This window comes from Ornithorhynchus anatinus, chromosome X1 (genome assembly GCF_004115215.2).
Source record: "Ornithorhynchus anatinus isolate Pmale09 chromosome X1, mOrnAna1.pri.v4, whole genome shotgun sequence".
In the NCBI taxonomy this organism is placed as follows: domain Eukaryota; kingdom Metazoa; phylum Chordata; class Mammalia; order Monotremata; family Ornithorhynchidae; genus Ornithorhynchus; species Ornithorhynchus anatinus.
In genome coordinates, this window is record NC_041749.1 from 114050513 (window position 1) to 114076682 (window position 26170).

General features: G+C 49.6%; 1 protein-coding gene across 2 annotated transcripts; it reads left to right on the forward strand.

Moving 5' to 3' along the window:
• Positions 1–4775: 4775 nt before the first annotated feature.
• Positions 4776–25609, forward strand: KLHL26 (kelch like family member 26). 2 transcript variants are annotated; one of them, XM_029052224.2, is made up of 3 exons: positions 4776–4878; positions 20418–20600; positions 23648–25609. In XM_029052224.2, the coding sequence occupies exons 1-3, from the start codon at positions 4832–4834 to the stop codon at positions 25227–25229; spliced, it is 1812 nt and encodes a 603-aa protein (XP_028908057.1). In that variant the 5' UTR covers positions 4776–4831; the 3' UTR covers positions 25230–25609. The 2 variants fall into 2 exon arrangements, with proteins under 2 accessions (XP_028908057.1, XP_028908058.1); XM_029052225.2 differs by lacking the exon at positions 20418–20600.
• The last annotated feature ends 561 nt before the right edge of the window (positions 25610–26170 follow it).

Here is a 26170-nt window from a genome sequence, read left to right on the forward strand (position 1 = left end):
AGGATGTCAAATTAGTCTTCAAGGGAAGGTAGTTGGAGTATGGAAGCTAAATGGGGCACGATGACTTGAGAAAATTGGATGGGGTCAAATGATGGGAGGTCTCTATGAGGGAACAGCATAGATTTGTGGGGAGGATGTATGTGGGAGAGAAAGCAGGTGAGGAGGTTGTGGTCAGAGGGATTTCAGAGTTGGTGAGCAGAGTGATTATACAGTGACTAGAGATGATGGGATCGAGTGTGTGTCCAAGTTGGGGTGGAGCAGGTCAGTGGAGTTGAGGAGTGATAGAAAGTGGGCAGCAGATAATGTGCCTGATTCTTACCTATCAACAGCTGCCTGACTTCACATCAACTCAGTCTCCCATTTACTCCTAAACACTGGCCTCTTCACTCTCAAGGACCTGCATACAATTCAACAATTTGCTCAAGAAACCACTGAATTAAGCAGTTATTGCTTTTGATATGTATCAGACAGCCACACCTGTTCTGTATGTTCCAATGTGGATTCAGGCTGGGCTGCAGGGAAAAGGAAGGGGAAGGAATGGCCACTTCTCTGATGCAGCAGTTTTGGAATGAGGTGTGGGTGTCCTGGTGGGTAGTGGTTTTGTTATGTGATGATTTGGTCCACACCAGTTTGTGGCAACTCAGAAGGGAGATCTCAGTGTCCTCAGGAGGGTCTCTGCCCCGAACGATGTTCAGAGGTCCATAGCAGTTTGAGGCCTCTCTGTTCTCTCAGCCTCCAGCCTCTTTCTTGCTTAAAACCATCATGTAGGCTGCAGCCTGTTTCACCTTCCTGAAACACTGCTCAGTGTACATGTCTCCTAACCTCCAAACTCCAAGGGTTGCCTGTCTCGCTCCTCATCAAACAAAATTTTCTGGCTATTATTATTACTATCATCAAACACCTTCGAGTCATTTCTGATTCATAGAGACTCTATGGATATATTTTCTCCAGAATGTCCTGTCCTTTGCCATAATCTGTAACCTTGCTAATGGTTCTTCCGTTATTGTTCTGGTTTCTATCCATCTTGCTCTGGGACTGCCTCTTTCTCATTTTCCCTGGACTTTTCCTAGCATTACTGTCTTCTCCAGAGAATTAATCCTCCTGATGATATGTCCAAAATATTCTAATCTAAATCGAGTCATTTGGCCTTCCAAAGACCACAGTGGCTTAATTTGCTCCCAAACCCATTTGTTTGTTTTTCAGACAGTCCGTGGTATTCACAAAAGCCTTCTCCAACACACACTTCAAAATAATCGATGCTCTTTCTATCCTGTTTTTTCACTATTAGCTCCAGCGTTTTCTACTAGCTCTCTCCACTTTACATATCAGCTCCTCTCACTCACTACTCTCTTGTTTACATTTTTCACACCTCCCAAGCCTAATTGTACCTTGCTCTCACCTACCTCCACCCCTTTCCACAGGCTTCTCCCCCTTCCTTGGAATTCCCTTCTACATTTCTACCAGATCTCAGTCCTCCCCATTTTCAAAGCCCTTTTAAATTCATTCATTCAATCATTTATTGAGTGATTACTGTGTGCAAGGTACTGTACTGAGAAGCAGCGTGGCGCAGTGGAAAGAGCACGGGCTTTGGAGTCAGGCTTTGGAGTCAGGGCTCATGAGTTCGAATCCCAGCTCTGCCACTTGTCAGCTGTGTGACTGTGGGCAAGTCACAACTTCTCTGTGCCTCAGTTCCCTCATCTGTAAAATGGGGATTAAGACTGTGAGCCCCACGTGGGATGACCTGATTCCCCTGTGTTTACCCCAGCGCTTAGAACAGTGCTCTGCACATAGTAAGCGCTTAACAAATACCAACATTATTATTACTAAGCACTTAAAAGCCCACCTCCTCCAACCAGCTTCCCCAACTAATTATCAGCACCCAGACCTGTCCACCCATCATCTGCCTCTAGCATTATGTCTGTCTGTCTCCCCCGATTAGACTGTAAGCCCGTCAAACGGCAGGGACTGTATCTGTTGCCGACTTGTTCATTCCAAGCGCTTAGTACAGTGCTCTGCACATAGTAAGCGCTCAGTAAATACTATTGAATGAATGAATGAATTATGCATTTATTTATTCTCATCCTCTATACTCTGTATATGTGTACACTTGATTGAATATTCAATTTATTTATTCTGATTCTACTGCTTGTATTTTATGTCTGTCTCCCCCATTAGAGTTCCTCATGGGCTGGGAATGTGTCTTGGGCTTCTGCTGTGTGAAAACCTAAACCAAGTGGTTTAGTACAGTGCATTGCACTTGGTAGGTATTCACTAAATACTATTACTCTTATTACCGTATTTGGGAAGAAAATGATCCCTATTTGAGTTCAAGGTGACCCAGGTGCCAGACTTGGCACCTGGAGGAGTGGCTGGGGGTGGGAAAGGTGGTCACTGATGACCTCATGTATATCAGACACTGAGACTCACGTGATGTTATGTGCAATATGCTGGGCACACAGTGTAATGTAATGACATCATATGCCACATTTTATGGAAATCTCTGGAAGTCCATCTGATTCTAAAGCATTTCTCCAGGGGGATTCCCTGAATCCCCACCTACAGGAAAGCAGCATGGTCTAGTGGACAGAACATGGGCCTGGGAGTCAGAAGGCTCTGGGTTCTAATGCTGACTCCACCACTTGTCTTCTATGTGACCTTGGGCAAGTCATTTAACTTCTCTGTGCCTCAGTTTCCTCATCTGTAAAATGGGGATTAAGACTGAGCCCCATGTGGGACATGGTCTGTGTCCAACCTGATTAGCCTGTAACTACCTCAGTGCTTAGCACAGTCATCTTCACAAAGTAAGCACTGAACAAATATCTATTTTTAATCAATGAGTGGAATTTATTGAGTGCTTACTCTGTGCAGTGAACTGTACTAAGTACTTGGGAGAGTACAGCAGGGTTGGTAGCCATGTTCCCTGCCCACAAGGAGCTTACAGTTGAGAAGGGGAGTCAGATATGAAAATAAATTACAGATAAGGGAAATGGATATGTACAAGAGTGCGGTGGGTCTAGGGGTGGGGCGACTATCAGTGCTTAAGAGTTCATATCAAAATATATTGGCAAATAAGGGAAATGAGGGCTTAGTAGGGGAAGGTTTTTTGGAGGAGGCCTTTGTAGAGTCTTGGTGTTCCCCTCCCAGGTCTCTCTGAACATGGGCACCACTTGGGAGTCATGGAACTTGGTGGTCAGAGCTGAGGAGTAGAGAGAGGCTGGGCACTTACAATAAAAATGATGGTCATTAAAGTGACCAGTGCTGTATCTATACTGGAGAGGGGACAGGCCGACTCTATTGTCCTCTCCTACTCTTTCCCTCTTTAGACTGTAAGCTCCTTGTGGGCAGGGAACATGTAAACCAATTCTGTTGTATTGAACTCTCTCAAGTGCTTAATAATAATAATAATAATAATAATAATGATTGTGGTATTTGTTAAGTGCTTACTATGTGCCAAACACTGTACTAAGCGCTGGGGTAGAAACAAGATAATCAGGTCCCACATGGGACTCACATTCTAAATAGGAGGGAGCACAACTATCCCCATTTTGTAGATGAGGGAACTGAGGCACAGAGAAGTGAAATGACTTGTCCAAGGTCACCTAGCAGGTCAAGTGGCAGAGCTGGGATTGTAACCCAGGTCCTCTGACTCCCAGGCCCGTGCTCTTTCCAATAGGCCACGCAGCTTCTCTAAGTGCTCAGTACAGTGCTCTCCACAGAGCACACAATAAATAACACTGACTGATTGGAACTTCATTCATTCAATCATATTGGTTGAGCGTTTAATGTGTGCAGAGCACTGTACTAAGCGCTTGGAAAGTACAATTCTGCAATAAAGGGAGACGATCCCTGCCCACACCAGGCTTACAGTCTAGAAGGGGGGCCGGGTGGGGGGGAGCTGGACTGTCTGATATAAAATTGGATGAATGGCTATGGTAGGGAAGGCTGTTTTTTAGTCCTGGGGGAGGAAAAACATCTAGAGAGATGGGGGGGGGGGGGCTGATCTCAAGTGGGCCGGTAGGGAAACGGCGGCGAGGGGGGGAGGTTCAGGTAGCACCCTCGGGGCTTGGGATCCCTGGAGAGCTGGACTCTTCCCAGCTGTCTGCTGTCTCCTCCCAGGGCCGGCCTGGCCCGTTGGGCCCCGGGGGAACCGACCCTGTCCAGGCCGGGCACTTGGCACCCCCCTCTTTTAGGAATTCAGTGGGAGAGGAGGAAACGAAGGCGGGTGAGCCTCAGAGGACCCTCTGCAGGCAGGTAACCTAGGGAGAAGGAGCCGAAGGAGCCGAAGATGACCCCCCCTCCCCCGATGAAAGACTGTAAGCCCGTCATTGGGCAGGGATCGTCTCTATCTGTTGCCGAATTGTCCATTCCAAGCGCTTAGTCCAGTGCTCTGCACATAGTAAGCGCTCAATAAATACTATTGAATGAATGAATGAACCCCAACGGGGATCGTCTCCTTCCCAAATAGAGGAGGAAGAGCAATTGGCAGAGGAAGCGGAGTTGAGGAGCCGAGGAGGTCGGGGCCCCTTTGACCCGAGCCACCCGATCGGATGGGAAGCGAACGCGGTTCCCTCTTGAAGACCCCGGGCTTGCGGGCGGAGAAGCGCACGGGCCTTTGAAACTGGAAACCCGGTTGGGGGACGACGGTACGGGAAGCGGAACTGGGGCTGGGGAGAGAGCCCGGGGCCGGGGGTTGGGGGCCGGGGGCCGGAGCCGGGCTGAGGGCGGGGTTGCTGCTCCTGTCACTTTAAAGAGCCGCGGCGGGCGGCGGCGGCGGCAACAGCGGCAACAGCAGCGGAAGCCGCAGCCGCGGGGCCCGGGCGGCAGCGGGAAGATGGCGGAGTCCGGCGGCGGTGACTTCGGTTCGGAGCGGCCGAGCAGGTGAGCGGCGGTGGCGGCGGCGGCAGCGGGCCTCGGCCCTTCCCGGCCGGTCTCCTTCCGTCCCTTCCCGGCACCTGTTCCTCGGGGCCCGCGGCGGCCGGGGCTGACCCAGCCCGGTCGCCGCGGGCCCCCGGCCCAGGGAAAGGCCGTGGCTGAGAGAGGGGGACAGCAGGCCCGAGAGGGGACCTTCTCCTCCGGACTCCCGCTACTCTGGCCGTCGCACTCCGTGCGTCCCCTTCGGGCCTCGGCGCCTTCTCTCCCCCCCGCCCCCCCTCCCAGCCCAGTCCCCGCCTTCCATTCTGCACGGGGACCTCCCGCCCCCTCTCTCCTCCCATCTGCGGGACGAGGCTCATTCGGGCCGCAGGCCCCCTCGAGCCCCCCGCGTGGCAGGGGGCCAATCGGCCTTCCTTCAAGGGCACCCGCCGGGGGGGGGGGAGCGGCCCGGGACCCCGAGAGGGGCCACCGACCCCACCGTGGCCCGACGGGGCCGGACTTGACCTCGGCCCCGGCTCGGAGCAGGACATCCCTCCTGACTCCCTCTCCCTCCAGCCCCTTCCTGCCATCTCTTGGGATTGGGCTCCCGGAGGACCCAAATCTGGGCCCGGGCCCCAGTTTCTCCCTCTCCTGCTCAGGTGGAGACACCTATTCGGGGTTGGGGGTGGGGGCCCGTTTTTTCCTTAGCTGGCTCCGGTCGCCCAAGTGCCTGCGTTTGTCTCTTCCCACCACGTTTCTTCATGGGGGTGGGGGCGGGTGCCCCAGAGTGTTCATTTTGTCCCGCAGCTTACCGCTATCGGTGGCCACAAAAAACGAAGGGAACGCTTCTGGAGCGCACCTACTCCCACCCCTCAAAAACTTATGTAACTTGTTTGTTCCAACTTCCTTTTTGCATCCAAAAAGAAGAGAGAAGAGTTCATATTCCGTCCCATCTCCAGGGATCAACAAAAATCGGTTGCCTAGTAGAGACGGTCGTTAACAGTCGAACCAAACCACGCTGGAAACCTTGGGGATAGTTTTACTACGGCCGCTTAGGCTACGGGGTTGCGTAAGGGAGGTGGGGTCCGAGAGGCAGGTTTCATTGCCTGCAAGCGTCTCTGAGAATTCAACACAAAAGACACTTGTTCTCCAGTGCGCCTCCTCCTCCTTGGGCCAAGAGGCGTTGATTGGGTCCGGCGATCCTCCGAAGGAGAGGATGTTTGCTGCGACACGGGGGGTTGTGAAGTGGGAGGGGGAAATTCTCGGTGGAGTAACACCTCCCCAGCTAAAATACCATCCGAGTGAGGTATGAGGTCCGACGGTCAGAGTTCCCGTGGAACCTTCTTGACATTAAAGTTTTTCAGATGTTCAGCTGCTCACCACTTTACTCTTCAGTCTTTCTCTTCCCAAGGTGTCTGGAGTCTTAATGAATATCAGAGTTCCAGAGTGGTAAAGTTGAAACTCTAGGGGTAAGGCACCCCAGCCAAGCTGAAAATGTTTCATTGGAACTTTTCACATCAATCAGCAACGTGTAAGAAGTTTAGCCCATTGTTTAAAACGTGCACCGCTCTTGGTGTCCAGTGGTTGCCAGTTAAAGGCCGTCATCTGACTCATCTCTCTCTTGGGGATCACAACGACCTAGGACCTCTCCTCCCTCTCACCTGCCTGTAGTCCCAATCCCCCAAATCAGGCTGTTCGTGAAGATCAAATCCCACTCAGTTCTTTGTTCCAGTAACTTCATTGCCTACTGGAGCCTCTTAAGGGATAAGCTTTGGGCTTTTCCAGGCTGTCTTGCTCTACCCTGGGGGGACAAACACTCCCGAGAGCTGGTGCAGACAACGGAGAGAATGGACAAGTCGACTCGGCTGTAGAGTTTTACCTGATTGCCCCGATTTAGCTGTTACGATTTCATTGGCTCAAGTCAGACGCTGGGAGCCGAGCATTTTTCTTAACCTTCCACTCTGTTCGTATGACTTCCAGGACTTTGAGTTTTCTGCCCGTTATGTCTGTTACATTTACTGCCTGTGTGAGGTCCTGTTGCTTACCGGCCTTTGGGCACACGTATAAGTATCATAGGAAAAATAAAATGGTTCCCAACATTACAGCTCATGATCTAGAACAGAGGGAACTTAAAACAAGACATATTCACACACACAGAGTTTACCAAAAGAAAAAAGAAAACCCACCCAGAGTGTCAGAATTTTCCTAAGGAAAAAGCCTCCCTGCCAGTAGACGAGGCATGGTTGATGTAAGGCTGGGCTTGTTAGGGAATTCGAATGCCTTAGTCTCTGATAGAAGCTTTCAACTGAAGATAGAAAGCATCTAGGGCAGTCACCAGAGAAGGAGAAAGGAGCCACAAGGGAAAAAAAGAGAAATTTTGAAAGAACCTGCTGCCATGTGAGAATTCTCTGGTGGAAAAAATTTTGCTGTTTTCTTAAGATAGATGAGAACAAAGTCCTTTTGTTACTGCTAGGCACTCAGGTGGCTTTCAGTGCTTTGCTTATTTACAAACAAGTGAAAATTGAGCTGAGTGTGGAAATATCCAGTGCCCCATGTTGATTTGTATGTACGCTAGTTATGTGATTTGAAGAGCAGGATATTCTGCATTTTGCCATGAATGAATGGCACGGCGGTTGCCTCTCCTTTTGACTTTCACCCCTGGATATGCGCACCGTCCTTTTAGCACGTTAGACCTGTACATTTGAGAGACCGGTTTTCTCTTGTTTTCATTTTTCAAACCACGCTGTGAGAAATTCAAAGGGCTTGTTTCTTCCCCCCCCCCCCATTAATAATCGAGACTTCCTATAGCATCCCCTCCGTTTTTCCCCTCAGAGTGCTTCAACATCATTTCCCCTCTCAATCCACTTGCCCTGATCCCCATATGCCAGCTGTCGTTCCTGTTGCACAGAGGGAGGTAGCATAACTGATCTACATTAGTGTGCAGTACGGTCCACCAGCCTTAAAATTATTGTGATCTTTGGAGGAAATCACCAGCTCCTCTAGGGATGCGAAGACCTTTCCTGTGAGAGAGAAAGCTTCCGGAATTGAACACGCTTAGCCTGGAGAAAATCCCAGGGAGTGAATCTCATTGCCGCCCTTCACCACTTTAGGGAGGTCACCCGAGGATCTAGGAAAAAGACCTATTCAGAGGCCAGGATGGTTGAATTATGTGGGGGTCAGAAGCGGGAATCGAGCTGGGAGTGGTTTAGGCTTGATATCCGGGAGAGTTTTCTCTCAACGGGATATTGGAATTTGGAACATTCTGCCGAAGGAAGCAGGTAGTAGGAATGTGTTTTATTATGCTACCCAAGCTGAAGACAGGGTTATTTACTTCAAGTAGGAGTTAAGGGTGTGTGGGGAGGGTCTCCACCCCCCAAAAGCACTTAAACACTCGGTTGCTTCTCGTAACTGTCATTTATTTTAGTGTCTGTCTCCCTGGTTAGCTTGTCAGCGCCTTGAGCGCGGGGATCGTGTCTCTACTCTGTTGTATTCTCCCAAGTGTTTAGTTCAGTGCTCTGCACACAGAGATTGCCCAATAAATACCCTGATTGATTGATTTGGGGTGATGGGAGAGGAGACACCAACCATTCTCCCCCCTCTCTTTCGCCTTACCTCACATCCTAAGGAGAAAGAAAAATGAGTCTTATTATCGAGAAAAAGCAGCCAGGACGATTCCTGATCGACCCACCCCTTCCCAAAATCTGAGGGGAAAAAATCTCACAAGTGTCAAGTCATCAGCTAAATTGAAAGCTTCCAAGACTGTGGTTAAAGTTCTGACCATGTATTTTAGTTAACAAAGTCTGGTCAGTCACAGGAGAATTTTTTTTCCCCCCTAAGAACTGCTCATTCAAGTTTGTGGAGCTTTACGTCATGCAGTGCATTTGTCATGAGGGGACGTTAAAGCTAGAGGTTCGACTGCCAACTGTGGTAGACATAAAACGGACAAATGTTTATGCTGCAATTGAGTCACTTGCACAAATGATTGTTTTGTTTCCCCCCCCTCCCCCCACCAAACTAATGGCTTCTGAGCTGGAGGATTCAGACCCTGTAGTTGAAAACTTTTAGTCATACTTCCAGAGTTTGAACATTTTGAATGGCTGAGCCTTCACAGTTGGGAATATAGGAAGCAAGCTGACCTTTTTAGTTGGAAAGTCTTAGTAACACAAAGGAGCTCTGCCTTTGTTTCATTGTTAGCAAAGAGCAGTCCCGAGTTCAGTCTGGGTACAGTCATGTCCAGGTCATGCCCTTAGGCATAACTCTTTAGATTTGGGGTATTTGGCAGTTGGTGGTGATTGTTTCTTTACTCCAAATCCAAATGTGGAGTTTAGCTAGACTGGGGGTGGCGTTGGGGGGGAAGGGGCGAGCTGGGAGCAACAGGATAGAAACTAAACATCTTACTCTATTCAAAACCTCCATGAGGCTGCCCCGGGGCTTGGCAATTACTTGTCTTTTTAGCAAAATAAGGGGCTTTTGTTTGTTCAAGTGGCAGAGCGTCCCAAGACATTTGAGCAAAAAGAGTGATAATCGTATTTATTCATTCATTCATTCAATAGTATTTATTGAGCGCTTACTATGTGCAGAGCACTGTACTAAGCGCTTGGGATGAACAAGTCGGCAACAGATAGAGACAGTCCCTGCCGTTTGACGGGTTTACAGTCTAATCGGGGGAGACGGACAGACAAGAACAATGGCACTAAACAGCGTCAAGGGGAAGAACATCTCGTAAAAACAATGGCAACTACGTAAAAACAATGGCAACTAAACTGTGTGCAGAGCACTGTACTAAGGGACTAAGCACTTGGGAGAGTACAGTACTCTCCCCCCTTAAGAGCCTTCCCGGACTGAGCTCCCCCCCTTTTCCCTCTGCTCCCTCTACCCCCCCTTCACCTCTCCGCAGCTAAACCCTCATCTCCCCCCTTTCCCCCTCCTGTCCCACCCCCTCAGCACTGTACTCGTCCGTTCAGCTGTATATATCTTTATCACCCTATTTGTTTATTTTGTTTAATGAGATGTACATCACCTTGATTCTATTTAGTTGCCATTGTTTTTTTATGAGATGTTCTTCCCCTTGACTCTATTGCCATTGTTCTTGTCTGCCTGTCTCCCCTGATTAGACTGTAAGCCCGTCAAAGGGCAGGGACTGTCTCTATCTGTTGCCGACTTGTACATTACAAGCGCTTAGTACAGTGCTCTGCACATAGTAAGCGCTCAATAAATACTATTGAATGAATGAATGAAGGCGCACCTCCTCCAAGAGGCTTTCCCAGACTAAGCCCCACTTTTTCTCAGCTCCCACTCCCTTCTGTGTCCCCAGACTCACTTCCTTTGCTCTCCCCCCCCCCGGCTCCACAGCACTTATGTATGTATGTATGTATCTATAATTTTATTCATTTATATTGATGTCTGTTTACTTGTATTGATGTCTTTCTCCCCCCTCCCCCCCGACTGTGAGCCCATTAAGCGCTTAGCACAGTGCTCTGCACACAGTAAGCGCTCAATAAATATGATTGAATGAATGAAAAGATGGACGTTAATATAAATAAATAAATTCCGGGTAAGTGCTATGGGGCTGATGGCGGGGTGAATGAAGGGAGCAAATCAAGGTGATGCAGGAGGGAGTGGGAGATGAGGAAATGAGGGCTTACACCTGGCTTGGAGTCCATCTGCTAGCTGGCAGCGTTGCCAGCAGGTTCTGGGGTGGTAGGGTGGAGCGGGTCGGCGCCTCCCCCTTTCATTCAGTTGTATTTATTAAGCTCTTACTGTGTGCAGAGCACTGTACTAAGTGCTTGGGAAAGTGCAGTACAACAGTAAATAGTGACATTCCATGCCCACAACGAGGTCACAGTCTAGAGAGGAGCTCATAGTCTAGAGATGAGCTCACCCCTTGTGATTCTGATTTGTCCCTTCCTGCCAGAAAGTGGTCCCCGGGGCTGGGGGTGGGATGGGGGCAGGGAGAAAAGGACAACAGCTCCCCTGTGGAATTCTCATCTGTGTGGCTTGCCATAAGAGGCAGAAAATCTGGATGAGACAGTCGCGGCTGAGCCAGATTGGATACCTGAGTGATTTTGGAAATGTAATACAGTCGATTAGAAATTGCATTTTGATACCAATTTCAAAAGGACTAAAGTGGCTTTCCTTCCAGATCTGAAAATAACCAGGGAGGCAGTGTGGCCTAGTGAAAAGAGCATGAGACTGGGAGTCAGGAGGCCTGGGTTCAAATTCTAGCTCTGTCTCTGGTCCACAGGGTAACCTTGATCATGGCACTTAAGCTCTCTGGGGCTCAGTTTCCTCACCTGTAAAATAGGGGTAAATCTGTTCTCCCCCACTTTTAGGTTGTGAGAACCCCCAAAGTGGAGCAGAGACTGGCAGATCTGATTATTTTGTACCTACCCCAGTGCTTAGCTCACTGCTTGGCATCTATTAAGCACTAAATCAATTCTGTGATTCTTCTTAGGTCATACGGCTGGGTGAATATTTAGATTCACTCTGTTATTTCAGTGACTATGGACCCCAAAATATATGCCTCTCCAGATGACCGGAAAGGATACTTACTGATTTGCTTGGGTCTGGTTCCAGATTCAGTTGAGAACGGGGGTAGGGGGGAAATCCCAAACCCATGTAAATGTGTTAGTGAATCCACAGCCGTGTGCTTTGTCCTGCTTGGGTGTGTAGACATGGCCTTGGAGTATCTTTTCATTCTAACAAGAATTTTCTCTGAGTTTGGTCTTTCTCCCATACCTAGAGTTTTAGCAGTAAAAAGTGTACAAAACACCCACGTGCTGTCTAGAGCTGCCGTGCCACTTGTCTTTGTTTTAAATTATCACTGGTGATTTAGGAGAATAACGCGAGAGGAAAAAGAGAATGAAATAAGAATCGGAATGATTGACGCCCAGTTGGGAAGAGTGGCTGTCCCGTGGCCTTTTAAAAGGGCAACATATTTTCCCCGGCCCTTCAGTTGGGTGGCTCTTACTTGTTGTGCAGTTTGGCACCACTAGATGCCTCTCTGCTTTTGCACAGTGGTAGGAGTAACTGGTGGCATCTTGGCGTGGATGAGTGAGTCTGTTGGGCAGAGTAGACCAGCGAGGCGGCCCGGCCTCTCCCGTCTCCAGTTTCTGTGGCGGCGGGCAGAGAGGTTCTCCTTGGCAGGAGGGGGAGTTTGCCTGGGAAAATGCCCGTAAAATGCATCCAGTGCCTTGGAATAAAGGCCTCCCACCAAGTCAGAGTCTTCGTAAAAATAACGAAGCTTATTTTTTCCTATTCCCTCCGGTATTTGACCAAAAAAATAAATAAATAAAATCCACTGAACCCCTTACCTGGGTTACGAGTCTCCTATGAAGTAAACCCCTTTCTTTGATCGTTTCTTCTCCTCTTCCCCCTCTCCCCCCCGCCCCCAGAAAAGGGGGCTACTTATGTGAAAAAGACCCCGTTGTTCCTCTGATGATGTCGGACGGTGGGTGGAAGAGAGGAAAAATGGAATCCAGAGAGCAGTTCAAGAGCAGAGTGTGTTGACATATATTCAGGAAATAGAGAGCTTTGCAGCATTGCGTTTTAACCTTTTTGCTCTAAAGTAGCATTCGAAAGTGATAGCAAGGTGCCAAAAATGTGGTGATTTTATCATTTGGGCTTGAAGCATAAACCTAGAGCTATAAAATATTATGGTAACCATGGTTACAAGGACTTAGATGAGGGGGTTTGATTCTTGCTTTTGGTGCCTAATTTTAGTTTACGAATCAGACTTCTAATGCACTTTTGCATACACACACACACACACACACACACACACCCCAGTGATGGCATTTAAGGGATGTGCCACAAACGTATAATTTTTCAGCTCTCAACAAGTACGTGAAAGCTGGTAATTTCTCCGCAGAGTCTAGGTCCCGAATAGAGCGGTGGCTTTTTCGGCCAGGCTGGTGGACTGGATTGGGTGTGTCTGCCCTTCCAGAAGGGCCAGTGCTGGGGAAAGGTGTTCCAGTTGGTGGTCCTCGAGGGAAAAGTGCTTCTCTCTGCCGGAGAAGCAGGGTCCTGCCTTGGGACCAGAGGGCTCCCTTGGGTGCCGGCAACATGAGTCGAGACTCCCTCTGTCCCTGGGTTTGGCGGTGAGGAGAGTAGGGCTGGAGTGGTTTTTCAGAATGTGGGGGTTCTGGCCCAGGGACTCCTCATGGAGCAGCCCATTACACATTTCGGGACCAGCTCTAGCCAGCCTCCCGCCAATCGTTTGGGCCAGCCGTTCCTGGGTGTTAAATACCCACAGTACTCCTGTGGACGTTGCCAAAAAGCTGTATGGTACACGATCAGTCTTGGGAAGGAGCCACCCAGCTGCATTTGCTCTGCTATTTCCAATAGAGCCACATGGACAATAAAACCAAATTTGGCTTTGAAAGTAGAAGTACTCAGTTTTGAGGGGAAGTGAGGGAATTTGAATGTAGGACAATATGTTAAAGGGGCAATACTGTCAAACTGTTCTCTGGCCCCAGGTTTTGACTTCTTGTTAGGAGGGAAAGGATTTTTGAAAACCCCAAAGAAATGTTTTCCTGATTTTTTTTTTTTTTTGCCATGATAATGAAATATCTGGGGACTTAAACTTTCCACTGCCCCATTTTCAGAGGATCCAAGGTACTGGTGGGATGAGAACTAGAGTGAAACTGACATAAACCGCAATTTAAACCCACCAGGCTGCTTCCATCCAAAGTTGGGTTAAATGGAAACATTCGAAACTAACTGTAAAGTCCATAAGAATGGGGTGGGGTTGGGGGAGGAAGGAGCTGGGGGAATTATAAGTATGGTTTCTGCCTTGGTTCTGGGAGTGTATCTGAGATCTTGTGCTTGAGTCCTGTGAGAAGGAACTTGTTTGTTTCCTTCAAGTGATTTAATAATACTGAGCAGTGTGCCCTTGCCATACTCAACATCAGATGATAGGATAAGACAGAGCCCTGGACTAAGCACTGGGTACAATATGACAAAGTTGGGAGATGTGAACTCCGCCCACAAGGTACTTAATTAATGATGGTATTTTTTAAGTGCTTACTATGTGCCAAGTACTGTTCTAAGTGCTGGGATAGATACAAGCTAATCGTGTTGTCCCACATGGGGCTCTCAGTCTTAATCCCCATTTTACAGATGATGTAACTGAGGCACAGAGAAGTGAAGCGACCTGCCCAAAGTCACACAGCTGATGTGGCGGAGCTGGGGTTAGAAGCCACGACCTCTGACTCCCCACCCTGTGCTCTTTCAACCAAGCCACTCTGCTTCTCTAACGGTCCACAAGAGGAGACAAGTATTAAAATAGATTAGGGAGAGGGGAAATAGTAGAGTAGAAAAGATGCCCAACAAGGAGATCGTGGAACCTAGTCAGCTCTGAAGCAGATCTTTATGAGGCAGGATGTGTGAGAAGAATGGATGAGAGCTGAATACCCAAGCAGCAGCTGGAGAGCTGAAGGGAGCGGCATTCAGGCCAGGAGGGGCCGAACAAACTGCAGTAGGGAAACGTCACCTCAAGCAATGTGATATGGAAGTGGACTACTTGGAGACAACAGCAAGAGTCGGATTAGCCGAGCAGGAAGTCATCAGGAGACGGATTTGCTTTCCCCGGCAGAGGCTCCAGGAAGATCGAGATTCAACAGGCCCCCTATGAATACATGGTGTGGCAGCAAGGAACACTTCTAATAATAATAGTGGTATTTGTTAGGCACTTACTATGTGCCAGGCACTGTACTAAGCGCTGAGGCGGATGCAAGGAAATCAGGTGGGGCACAGACCCTGTCCCACATGGGGCTCACAGTCTTACTCCCCACTTTACAGATGAGGGAGCTGAGGCCCAGAGATGAGAAATGACTTGCCAAGGTCACACAGCAGACAAGTGGCAGAGCTGGGATTAGAACCCAGGTCCTTCTGACCTCCAGGCCTGTGCTCTATCCACTGTGCCATGCTGCTTCTTTTAAGCAATCAATTGCTTAAGTATTGATTGCCTGCTGTGTGCAGAGCTCTGTACTAAGTGCTTGGGAGAGGGTGATAGAGTTAGTTGACATGGTCCCTGTCCCCAAGGAGGTTGCAATTTAGCAGGGGAGACAGACACACAAATAATTTACTGCTAGGAGAATGTAATGGAGTTCAAAGATATGTACAAAAGTGCTTTGGGGTGTGTGTTTTTTTTTTTTTAAGTATTTAAGTGCTTACTAAAGTGCCAGGCACTTGTACTAAACCCTGGGGTAGATACAAGCTAATCAGGTTGGACACAGTCCTTGTCCCACGTGAGGCTCACAGTCTTAATCCCCATTTCACAGATGAGGTAACTGAGACATACAAAAGTGAGGTGACTTGACCAAGGTCACACAGCAGTGAGTGGGGCAAGAGGGCTGAAGTGGCAGTTGGGGATATCAGGTGGGGAAATGAGAGATTAATGAGGAAAGACGTCCAGGAGGAGATGTGGTTTCAGAAGGATTTTGAAGATGGGGTGGGCTGCAGTCAAAGGGATGTGAAGGGAGAAGCAGCATGTCCTAATGGAAAGAGCCCGGGCCTGGGAGTCAGAGGACTTGGGTTCTGATCTCAGTTCCACCGCTTGTCTGCTGTGTAATATTGGGCAAGTCACTTAGCTTCTCTGCCTCAGTTTCCTCATCTGTAAACTAGGGATTAAATTCACCTCCCTCCTACTTAGACTGAACCCCATGTGGGACGGGGACTGTGTCCAACCCGATGATTTTAGGTATAGCACAGTGCTTAGTACAGTGCCTGTTGGCACTGAGTTAGCACTTACTAGGGACCACAAAAAAAAAAGGGGGGAGGGGAGAGCAAGAACTTGGCCACTGGAGAGGCAAGAATGCGGCTGGTGAGTTGGAGAGGGCCAAGGAGGAACTTTTACATGCTTGCAATGTGGAATGGGCTGTTGATTGCGCATAGGGAGGCTCCTCTCTGCAATCACACACTCTGAAGGATAAAATCAATAAATACCATTAAATGAAACTCAGTAAATACCATTGATTTGATTGCTAGGCTCTCTCCATCAGTAGTACCGTTTTGGGAAGTGAAGGACAGCTAAATGAAGGCGAGCACGGAGCTGAGATGCCAACTTTTCACTTTGAGGAGGGGAGTGGAAAAGGGTCAAGGATTGGTGGCGGGGATTAGATGAGGATGGGGAGGGGACAGGCCACTTGTGGTCCTTTCAGCCCTGATTGGAAACTCAGGTCTGACCAGGGTCCTGGAATGAGTGAGTCTGAGAGTTCAGCTCTGAAAACCGTGGGGGCCATCACCTCCATTGTTCTCATGGCATGAGCACCGCTGGTACAGAGGACACTGTAAATATATAAATATTGGGTGAGTCAATCAATCAGTCAGTAGTATTTTTTGAGCCCTGTTTGCTGAGTTGTACTCAGCAGTTTGGGAGAGGACAGTGCAGCAGAGTTGGTAGACACATTTCCTGCTCACAAGGAGCTAACAGTCTAGAGAGGGAGCTTACAGTCTAGCTTACAATTGATGCCTTGTGACTGATGCCTGAATGACTTTTGCCCTGCTGACTGTTGCTGGGTTTTCATAAGTGCCAGTACCAGAGTATGAACTAATCAATCAATCAGTGGTATTTCTTGAGGTGTACTTGTTGTCTGCCAAGCACTGTACTAAGCACTTGGGAGGGCACAGTACAGTAGAGTTGGTAGACACAATCTCTGCCCACAAGGAGTTTCCAGTCTGGAGGGGAATTGGACAGAGACTTGGATTGGGAGTGAAGGCCACAATTGGGCCTGCCACCAACCTGTTGTGATTGAATGAATGAATGCTGTGGGGACGTAGACCAATCGCTCCTAAGACTTTTGGGGTCCTCCCTCAAATTCCTTAGAGGACCCTGCCTTGTAAGACAAGCAAAACATTTGATGAACATTGTTTAAATATTATTATTTAATATTTATTATATTATTATTACTGTATTTGCTAAGCACTTAGGTCCAGCACTGTTCCAGGTGTTAGGGTAGATACAAGTTATTCGGGCTGGATGCAGTCTCTGTCTCACATGGGGAGTTTAAGTAGTTGGGGGAACAGGTATTGAATCGCCATTTAAAGATGAGAGAACTGAGCCACAGAGAAGTGAAGTGACATGTCCATGGTGTCACAATAGGCAACTAGCAGAGCTGGGATGAAGAACCTAGGTCCACTACCTCCCAGGCCGATCATTTATAAGAGCTGCACTTTCTTATCATCGGGTGGGCTGATGTTTTGTTATAAGTTGTCTTTGTTATGAAATCGTTCTTCTTAATAAGGTATAGGTGGTTTTAGATCCCAAATTAGATATGAAAAAGCACTGGGTGTTTTGCATTTTTAGACATTCAAGGCCTCCTTTGGGTATTGGAGCATTTCAGGCCTCCATCTTTCCACCCTTCTGCTCCAGTCCAGCATGAAGCCTGGGAGAGCAAGGCCGTGCCTGTTGAGAGTTTACACTATTGTTTTGCATCCTGACCGAGATTGAGCCTAATGCTCTTATTTGGACCGACTGCAGAGCTCACCCACTACTGTGATATTTATCCCTGCTGTGTTCTCTGCCGGCACAACCTCATTTCTCTTGATCTCCTGTGGTTAGTGATTAGAAGTCAACCAGGCTAAAGATTCACAGTTTCACCATTTGAGGTGAGGTCAGAGTTCCGCCAGCTCTTCTGAGAGAGAGCAAAACAGATAAGGTTGTCCTAGAAGCTCTTGGATATTCTTTTAGCCTAGTCCCAGAGTTCCTTTTCTGGATAGCCCTGTCCCCATTGTGTGTGTGTGTATGTGTGTCTTTTTGAAATTTCAAAGAGGAGGAAAGTGGGAGAAACTTTACACCTTGTTCCCTCTGTGAATGCGTATTTAGGAGAAGGAAGTTGATCAAAAGGTGGTTTTCTCAATGACTAGATGTAGGTGAGTGTAGTAGCCCAAGAAGTGAGATTCCTGTAATTGAGAAGCAGCGTAGCTTAGTGGAGAGAGCTCGGGGCTGGGAGTCAAGGAGACCTGGGTTCTCATCCCAGCTCTGTAACTTGCCTGCTCCGTGACCTTGGGCAAGTCATTTAACGTCTCTGTAAAATGGGCGGTTAGATAGCTGTTTTCGCTCCCCCTTAGACTGTGAGCGGTTAGATAGCTGTTTTCTCTCCCCCTTAGACTGTGAGCCTCAAGTGGAATCAGGACTGTATCTGATCGAACTGTATCTACCCCGGTGGGTTAGTACAGGGTTTGGCCCATAGCAAGTGCTTAACAAATACCACAGTGATGATGATGATAATGGTGATTATTCATTCTGACTCCTGAGGCCCAGGAAAGAGACTGTGTTTCAAGCTGAAATGGACTGGGCACTCATTTTGGTAAAGCTTCCAATGTGAAATTGATTTAGGTAATGTTCACTGTTCTCAGAGCTTTTTTGGCCATTGAAAGGAATTTGAAAAACTTCCCTGGGCAAGGCCTGCCTGGTTTCTAATGATACAGCCAAAGCTGATGGCACGGAAGGGGTCTCGGTCAATTTGGACACCCACAAAGTGAAGAGCCCACTTGTTGTCTGGGCTTTCAAGGCCAAAACACAAGCTGGCCCTTTCTAACTGCTCAGACTGCGTGGAAAGTGGCTCATCCTGTAGCTTACGAGACGAGAGGGCCGGAACCACACATTCCTGTAGATTGCAGTTTTTTCAGAAGCAAATGATTTCTGCTTCCTAGGGGAGGCTGAGTAGGATTTCTTGGACTGCGGGGGTACAGTGTCAGGAGGGAGGAGGTATAAGCAAAAGTGTGTGTGTGTGTGTGTGTGTGAGAGAGAGAGAGAGAGAGAGAGAAGAGAAGAAAAAAGGGTGGGAGAAGGTGGTCGTTAAGCTTTTAAGCTTTTTTCCCCTACTTTTTTTGCTCTGCCTCATGCACTCATATCTCACCCGAGTTTTCTGAGCATGACTTTGCTCAGGCCTCAGCAGGAAAGTCCTCTTTGGGCCTCTGGGTAGAGCTAGGCCAGGTTCATGTCGAAGCAACTATTGTATTCACCCTGGAGTCTTGAAAGAGTAGATAAAGGTGCCCTTACAACTCTCCCTCTTCTTCCCCTCCAGCTTTTGTAATGAAGGGGAAGGTCTCTGGGGTCAAGACAGTCCCAGAAGTCAGTCAAGGAGAAGGTTGCTGGAAAACTGTTCTGCCTCCTTCTCAGTCTGTGAGCCCCTTATGGAACAGGGACTGTGTCCAACCTGATTATCTTGTTTCTACCCCAGTACGGTGCTTGGCACAGAATAAGTGCTTAACCAGTACCATAAAAAATACACAAAAACTTATCTAAGAATCCAAGCCTCCCCACTCCAAATGGCTTAAAAATAACTTTGCTGTGGGTCCTTCTCCCAATATAATGGTTTGAGGTGCCCACCCCCATCCTCCCCTCCAAAAAAAAAATGATCTGCTAATTAACTGATATTTGGAATCCAGTCCCTCTTTAATGACTTAGTTTTTTTGTGTGTGTGAAGGGCTTTGAAAATGGAAAGGGCTGTAGAAACTGCTCATTCCTTTTGATGCTAGGTTTTGAATGCTTTTGCACAAGTTCATTCCTGAGGAGCATAATTTTTGTCCCACACTCCAGAGGGGTTCTGGGCTCTTCCATTTCTTGCTCACCTAAACTGGTATCACTAGGCTCATCAATCTCATAATAATGCTGCTTACGAGAAGAAGCATGGCCTAGTGGCAAGAGCACGGGCTTGGGAGTCAGAGGATGTGGGTTCTAATCCTGACTCCTCCACTTGTCTGCTGCTGTGACCTGGGCAAGTCACTTAGCTTCTCTGCGCCTCAGTTACCTCATCTGTAAAATGGGGATTAAGACTGTGAGTCCCATGTGTGCTACCCCTGTTTCTACCCCGTGCTTAGAACAGTGCTTGGCACATAGTAAGCGCTTAGCAAATACCATAATAGCAATAGGCATTCCATCTAGGCTAAGAGAAGAGACGATTTAAGCAGCATTACCCCCTTAAGCTTTAGCACTTCCTATAGTACTTTCTCTCTTCAAAGCCCTTCACACACACACAAATCAGTTAATCAAACTACCCCCTTCCGGGATCCTCGAAAAATGACCTTGCTCTTTAAGACTGATTCATCAAACCCCTGTCCGCTCTTTCCCAATCTAATTGTTTGAGATGTCTCACTGCAGTTAAGAACAAGAGGAAAAGGATGCAACCATCTCTCCAATCTCCTTGTCGTCGTCATCCCCCTGCTGCCCCCAGTCTTTTGCTGGCTGGGCAGAGTTCTTAAAACAGTTGCGGAGACCAAGGTGGGGAAAGAGTGCTGACTTAGAGCCTCTGCAGGGTTGCTAGTGAGTGTCGGGGATGTTTGACCTGCGGCCTGAGGAGAGTTGGAGCCCAGATGTGACAGTTAGCTGTCAGCAACAGGAAAGAACAACTTCAAAATTTGGAGAGGCCCCAGTGGGGGAACGGATCACAGATCGACTCCTGATGTCACCGAGTTCTTGGCTGGATTCACCTTGGAAAACCCCGCCTGAGTTTTGCTTTTTTAGCTGTCAAACTGCTTTAGCTTCCAGGGGGCTCGCTGTGGCATGATTCCTGGCTGGTCTGGCAAGGTTTCTGAAAGCCTCTCCTTCTGTTCTCTTGCAGCATGGCTGACAAGAACGGGGCCTTGAAATGCACCTTTTCTGCTCCCGGTCACAGCACCACTCTTCTGCAGGGGTTGGCCACTCTGCGAGCTCAGGGCCAGCTCCTGGATGTCATCCTCACCATCAACAATGAAGTCTTCCAAGTCCACAAGGTGGTCTTGGCTGCCTGTAGTGACTACTTCAGGTGAGAGGCAGAGCAGGACACACAACTGGTGGCCCTCCTTAGGAAGCTTTCCTTGGCCATTTTTTTCTGCCCAGGTTGCCTGGGGAGGGCCTGAGGCTGAATCGATTGGGAGCACCTTGACCAAAAGCGGGTTCGTGTGCCCGTTCTGATCTCTAACTCTTTGGGTCACATAGACCTGCCCCAGCCCCTGGGAGCAAGGGGCCGGGGTTGAGGGGCAGCAGACGTCCCTCATGAACCGCGGTGCTGTTCAGCGAGGTGTTTGCCCTCTCTGGTGGGAAGGAGAGTAGCTGCAGCTCTGATGATGATGATGATGATTTGTCAAATGCTTACAATGTGCCAAGTCCTGACGTAGATACAGGTTAATCAAGTCAGACACGGTCCCTGTTCCACATGGGGCTCAGAGTCTCTGAGGGACGGAGAATAGGCATTAAATTCCCATTTTACAGGTGAGGAAATAATAATAATTGTGGTATTTAAGCGCTTACTATGTGCCAGGCACTGTACTAAGCGCTGGGGTGGATACAAGCAAATTCATTCAATCGTATTTGAGCGCTTCCTGTACAAGCAGATCAGGTTGGACACAGTCCATGTCCCACATGGGGCTCTTTCTCAATCCCCATTTTACAGATGAGGTAACTGAGTTACAGAGAAGTGAAATGACTTACCAAAGGCCAAGGGACAGAGCTGGGATTAGAACCCAGGACTCCTGACCCAGCACTGTATGTTTTCCACTAGGCCACACTGCTCTTTTGGAAGGAGAGGCGAAGGTGGTGTGAGGATTTCCCACCTGCCCCCTCCACTCCCCCCAAATGGGTGGACTATAACCCTGGCCGGGCAAGCTTCAATTAGTCTCTGGAAGATGCTGGCACAGAAAATTTCAAATTTCAAAATTTCATCGAGTCAAATGGTGGGGTGGTGTTGAGGTGGCTGCAGGGGTTATATGATTAAGGTAGGGGCCGGGGCTTCAGCAGTCACTGTTGGCTGAGTCTGTACAAAAGTAGGAAGACACGGAGGGCCTCTGGCTCCACACAGTGGTTCCCCAGGCCTCTGTGGCCTGTGACTGCCTAGACCAGAGCTGGAGAGCCCAGTGGTTTATCACTCTCTCTAATAAGCAGGCAATTAACAAGGTGGATGATCTTCTCCAAAATGCTAATATCCCCATTTGTATTCATAAATGCTCTCAGTAGTACCACTGCCAGTGCATTTTTATTGTCAAGCTATAATTGCCTGGTATGTTTCCTGTACAACTTGTGTCTTGTTAAGTGGGGTAGTCTTGGGGAACAGTAGAACAGTCCAACCTGGAAAATACCCTATATTTATTCAGAATGGTGTGGGGTTGGGGGAGGAGGAAGGGGGGGGGATAAATGCCTTTTGAATGCTTTTATGTAATCTGCATTTCAGAACTCTGACACCTTTTTTCTAGGCGAGGCCCCATTTAATGGATTCCTGGCTACCTTTCCCTGGAGTAAAAAGACCTAAACAATGAGTCAGTATTCCCGGGAGACCAGAAGCAATTTGCTTCTCTGGGAGATGGGGATTTTCAGACGGGCTTTCATGAAATGGTTTCATGTCCGCTGCAGGGGACACCCTTTCTCCATTCAGAACAGAAGCCGGTCAGCAAGTCGCCCAGAATCCTCTTTGCTTTTCCCCCCACTGCCCCCCTGGTTTCCTGTAGAAAATGGGCCTCTTTGAACACAGCCATTTGTCAGATTCCTGTCAAGGGCACCCGACCCCCCCCCCCCCCCCCAATCCTTCATCCATCATGAAGAATTTAGAAATCTCTTGACGAGCCCTTCTGTGGCCTAATTTTGGTCCAGGCAGCTGAATTAGCTTGCAGCTTGGTTGTAACAAAACTATTTTGGGCTGGGGGCAAGGGGGATGTGGAGGGGAAGGCGTTTCTGGCCTGAGTCCTGTGATTACCCTGAAACATGTCAGACGTGGGATTTTTCTTTCTGCAATTTGCTAGAGACTCTCCTTATTCCCCTTCCCCGCCTTGGTCATGCCTGCTCCACTGTGTGGGATGTAATTCTCCTCCTAAATTGTTATATATAACCCCTTTCCCCCCAACCTCATGAGATTGTAAGCTCCTTGAGGGCAGACACTGTGTCTTTTACTTCTGTCATCTGTTCCCATTTGCCTGGTACAGTACTCTGTGCACATAAGGCATTAGATTGATGCCAATGTCTTTGTCGAAAAGTTGCCTCAGGTTCAAGGCTCCAGGATTGTTGGTGGGCAGGGAGAGAAGAGGAGCCTTGATAAAAGGTTCCAGCACATGCTTTCCTGCCCCATCTTGCCATCTCAGCAATGGGAGCAGGTGCTAGAGGCAGAGTCCCCCGAGGTACTTTGGGTGGACAGAGCTTTGCGCTAAGAGGTTCCTCAGCCTGCCACCCTGTTTTCAAGCCCTGTTTTCAAGTCTTGAGAAGTAGAGTCGGCGGTGGTGAAGGTAGCCTTCAGGATGGGCTGTTCTGAGCCAGAGACCAGTAACTCTTTGGGAGAGACGGGTCGGTTCTCGGAGCGAAGCCCGGACCGGCTGCTCAGATCCTGCATTGACCTGGATCTAATGTTCCTGGCTGCTGATTGGAAATCTCCAGCTGTGTCTAGAAGGCTAGAGCTATTTAATAATTAACAGGCTGAGCTCACGGAGGCTAAGTTTCTTAGCCCGGAAGAGGAGTAAGAAAAGGGGCAGGACTGGAAGTTGCTTTCCGAATGGCTGTTTGCACCCTGGGAAGATGCGGGATGGCTTTTTTTGTTTGTTTTGTTGTTGTTGTTTTGAAGGGGGCAGGGTTGAAGGGACGGGTCGGTGGTAGGGCTGGTGTTTTGTGTCTTCCACAAGCATTGGGCCTTCTTGCCCCTTCTGCACATCGCCGTGTCCTGCTCCTGTTTTTTTCCCCGCTGTCGGTACTAGCCCCTCAAAAAAATGGTTATGCCCTCCCCATCCTGGCTCATCCCGGGGCTTGTCCCTGTCGCAGAACGGTCTGGGAGCCTCGCCCAACTTGTGTAATTGACCGAACAGCGGACCAAAACCCCTCTCTGTTTTGGCCTTTCAGGGCGATGTTCACCGGAGGGATGAGAGAGGCCAACCAGGACGTAATTGAGCTGAAGGGTGTGTCTGCCAAAGGCCTGAAACACATAATTGACTTTGCGTATAGCGCCGAAGTGACTCTGGATCTTGATTGCATTCAGGATGTGCTGGGCGCTGCAGTGTTCCTCCAGATGGGGCCGGTGGTGGAGCTCTGCGAGGAGTTCCTGAAGTCCGCCATGAGCGTGGAGACGTGCCTCAACATCGGGCAGATGGCCACCGCCTTCAGTCTGGCCTCCCTGAAGGAGTCAGTGGACGCCTTCACCTTCCGGCACTTCCTGCAGATTTCACAGGAGGAAGACTTCCTCCACCTGCCCCTGGAGCGGCTGGTCTTCTTCCTGCGAAGCAACCGGCTGAAGAGTTGCAGGGAGATCGACCTCTTCCAGGCTGCCACCCGCTGGCTGCAGCACGATCCCACGCGCCGACCCGGGGCCAGCCAGGTGCTCTGCCACATCCGCTTCCCCCTCATGCGGTCCTCGGAACTGGTGGACAGCGTCCAGGCCCTGGACGTCATGGTGGAGGACGTGCTCTGCCGGCAGTACCTGCTGGAGGCTTTCAACTACCAGATCCTGCCCTTCCGCCAGCACGAGATGCAGTCCCCCCGGACCGCCATCCGCTCAGACACCCTCTCCCTCGTCACCTTCGGCGGCACCCCCTACACGGACAACGACCGCTCGGTCAGCGGCAAGGTCTACCACCTGCCAGACCCCGGCGCCCGCCAGTTCAAGGAGTTGACAGAGATGGAGGCGGGCTGCAGCCACGCCTGCGTGGCCGTGCTGGACAACTTCGTGTACGTGGTCGGCGGGCAGCACCTGCAGTACCGCAGCGGAGAGGGTGCGGTGGACGTCTGTTACCGCTACGACCCACACCTGAGCCGTTGGCTGCGCATCCAGGCCATGCAAGAAAGCCGGATCCAGTTCCAGCTGAACGTCCTGGGCGGGTTGGTCTACGCCACGGGTGGGCGGAACCGGGCGGGCAGCCTGGCCTCTGTGGAGAGATACTGCCCCCAGAAGAACGAGTGGGCATACGTGTGTTCGTTGAAGCGCCGGACCTGGGGTCACGCCGGGGCTGCCGCTGGGGGCCGGCTCTATATCTCGGGGGGCTATGGCATCTCCGTGGAGGACAAGAAGGCCCTGCATTGCTACGACCCAGCAGGGGACCAGTGGGAGTTTAAAGCCCCCATGAATGAACCCCGGGTGCTGCATGCCATGGTCAGCTCCAGCGGCCGGGTTTACGCCCTCGGGGGCCGCATGGACCATGTGGACCGCTGCTTTGACGTATTGGCCGTGGAGTACTACGTGCCCGAGACGGACCAGTGGACCACCGTGAGCCCCATGCGGGCCGGCCAGTCGGAGGCCGGCTGCTGCCTTCTGGACAGAAAAATCTACATCGTCGGGGGCTACAACTGGCATCTGAACAACGTGACCAGCATCGTGCAGGTGTACAACACTGAGACGGACGAGTGGGAGCGAGACCTGCACTTCCCCGAGTCTTTTGCCGGCATCGCTTGCGCCCCGGTCATTCTGCCCCAGCCCACATCCCAGAGATAGCCGCCCAGGGCCACAGAATCCTTCCCCGTGGGCTGCTGCCGGCTGCAGGCCCTGGGGGGTTGGGTGACCTTGGGTCTGCCCGCAAATGGTGCCGCGGAGCCGAGAGCCAGGAGGAAGGAAGGAAGGAAGGAACGAAGCCGCACAGGTGTCAAGTGTCGGGGACTCCTCCCTGGGGTCCTTCCTCTCCTCTTGGATAGCATTCTGGCGGCGGGTTCACTGGAGAGTGCTTGCCAGTGTGTCGTACCCAACACATCCCAGCTGAAAAAAATAATCACATTCTGGGATGTTTCTTTGCCCGTCGTTTCACAATGTTGTTCATGGAGAAAGTTAATGGACAGATCAGCCTTGTCTCTGGTTCTTCCCCGCCTGCCCCCCCCCCCCCCCCCACCTCCCCCAGTCTTGTGGTTTTCAAACAAGTTGAGACGTGATTTCATTCACTTTGGTTCCCCAAAGTCATTGGTATGTATCTTATTTTCAAGAGTGTGTGTGTGTGTGTGTTTTAACAAAAAGTTAACCAAAACCTTTATAACATACGGACCTCCAGGAGCAAGAAGAGATGACTGGAAACTTAAATAGTTGAGGTTTATGGATTATGAAAGCACATTTTTGCTTTCCAATAAGTGATTCCCCCTCCTCCCCCCAGGTTCCCTAATAAGCCTGAAGATGTCTTCATGCAGAATGAGGCGAGAAGGAAGGCGATGGTCAGCTCTTCCATTCACTTTCCCTCTCCAGGAATCCCCTTTAGGTCCTGCATTGACGTCTCTTCCCGGTCCAAAAAGTTGGATCTTTAGCCAGGCCTCCTTTTCTAAAGACAATAAACACAACCAAAGATCTCTCTGGAGAAGATGGTGCCGGCCCCAGAAGGCTTACTGGTATTTTGGCAAGCAAGGTGTTTGTGGAGACTTGGATGTGGAGAAGTTTGGTAAATTCTTGACCCTCAT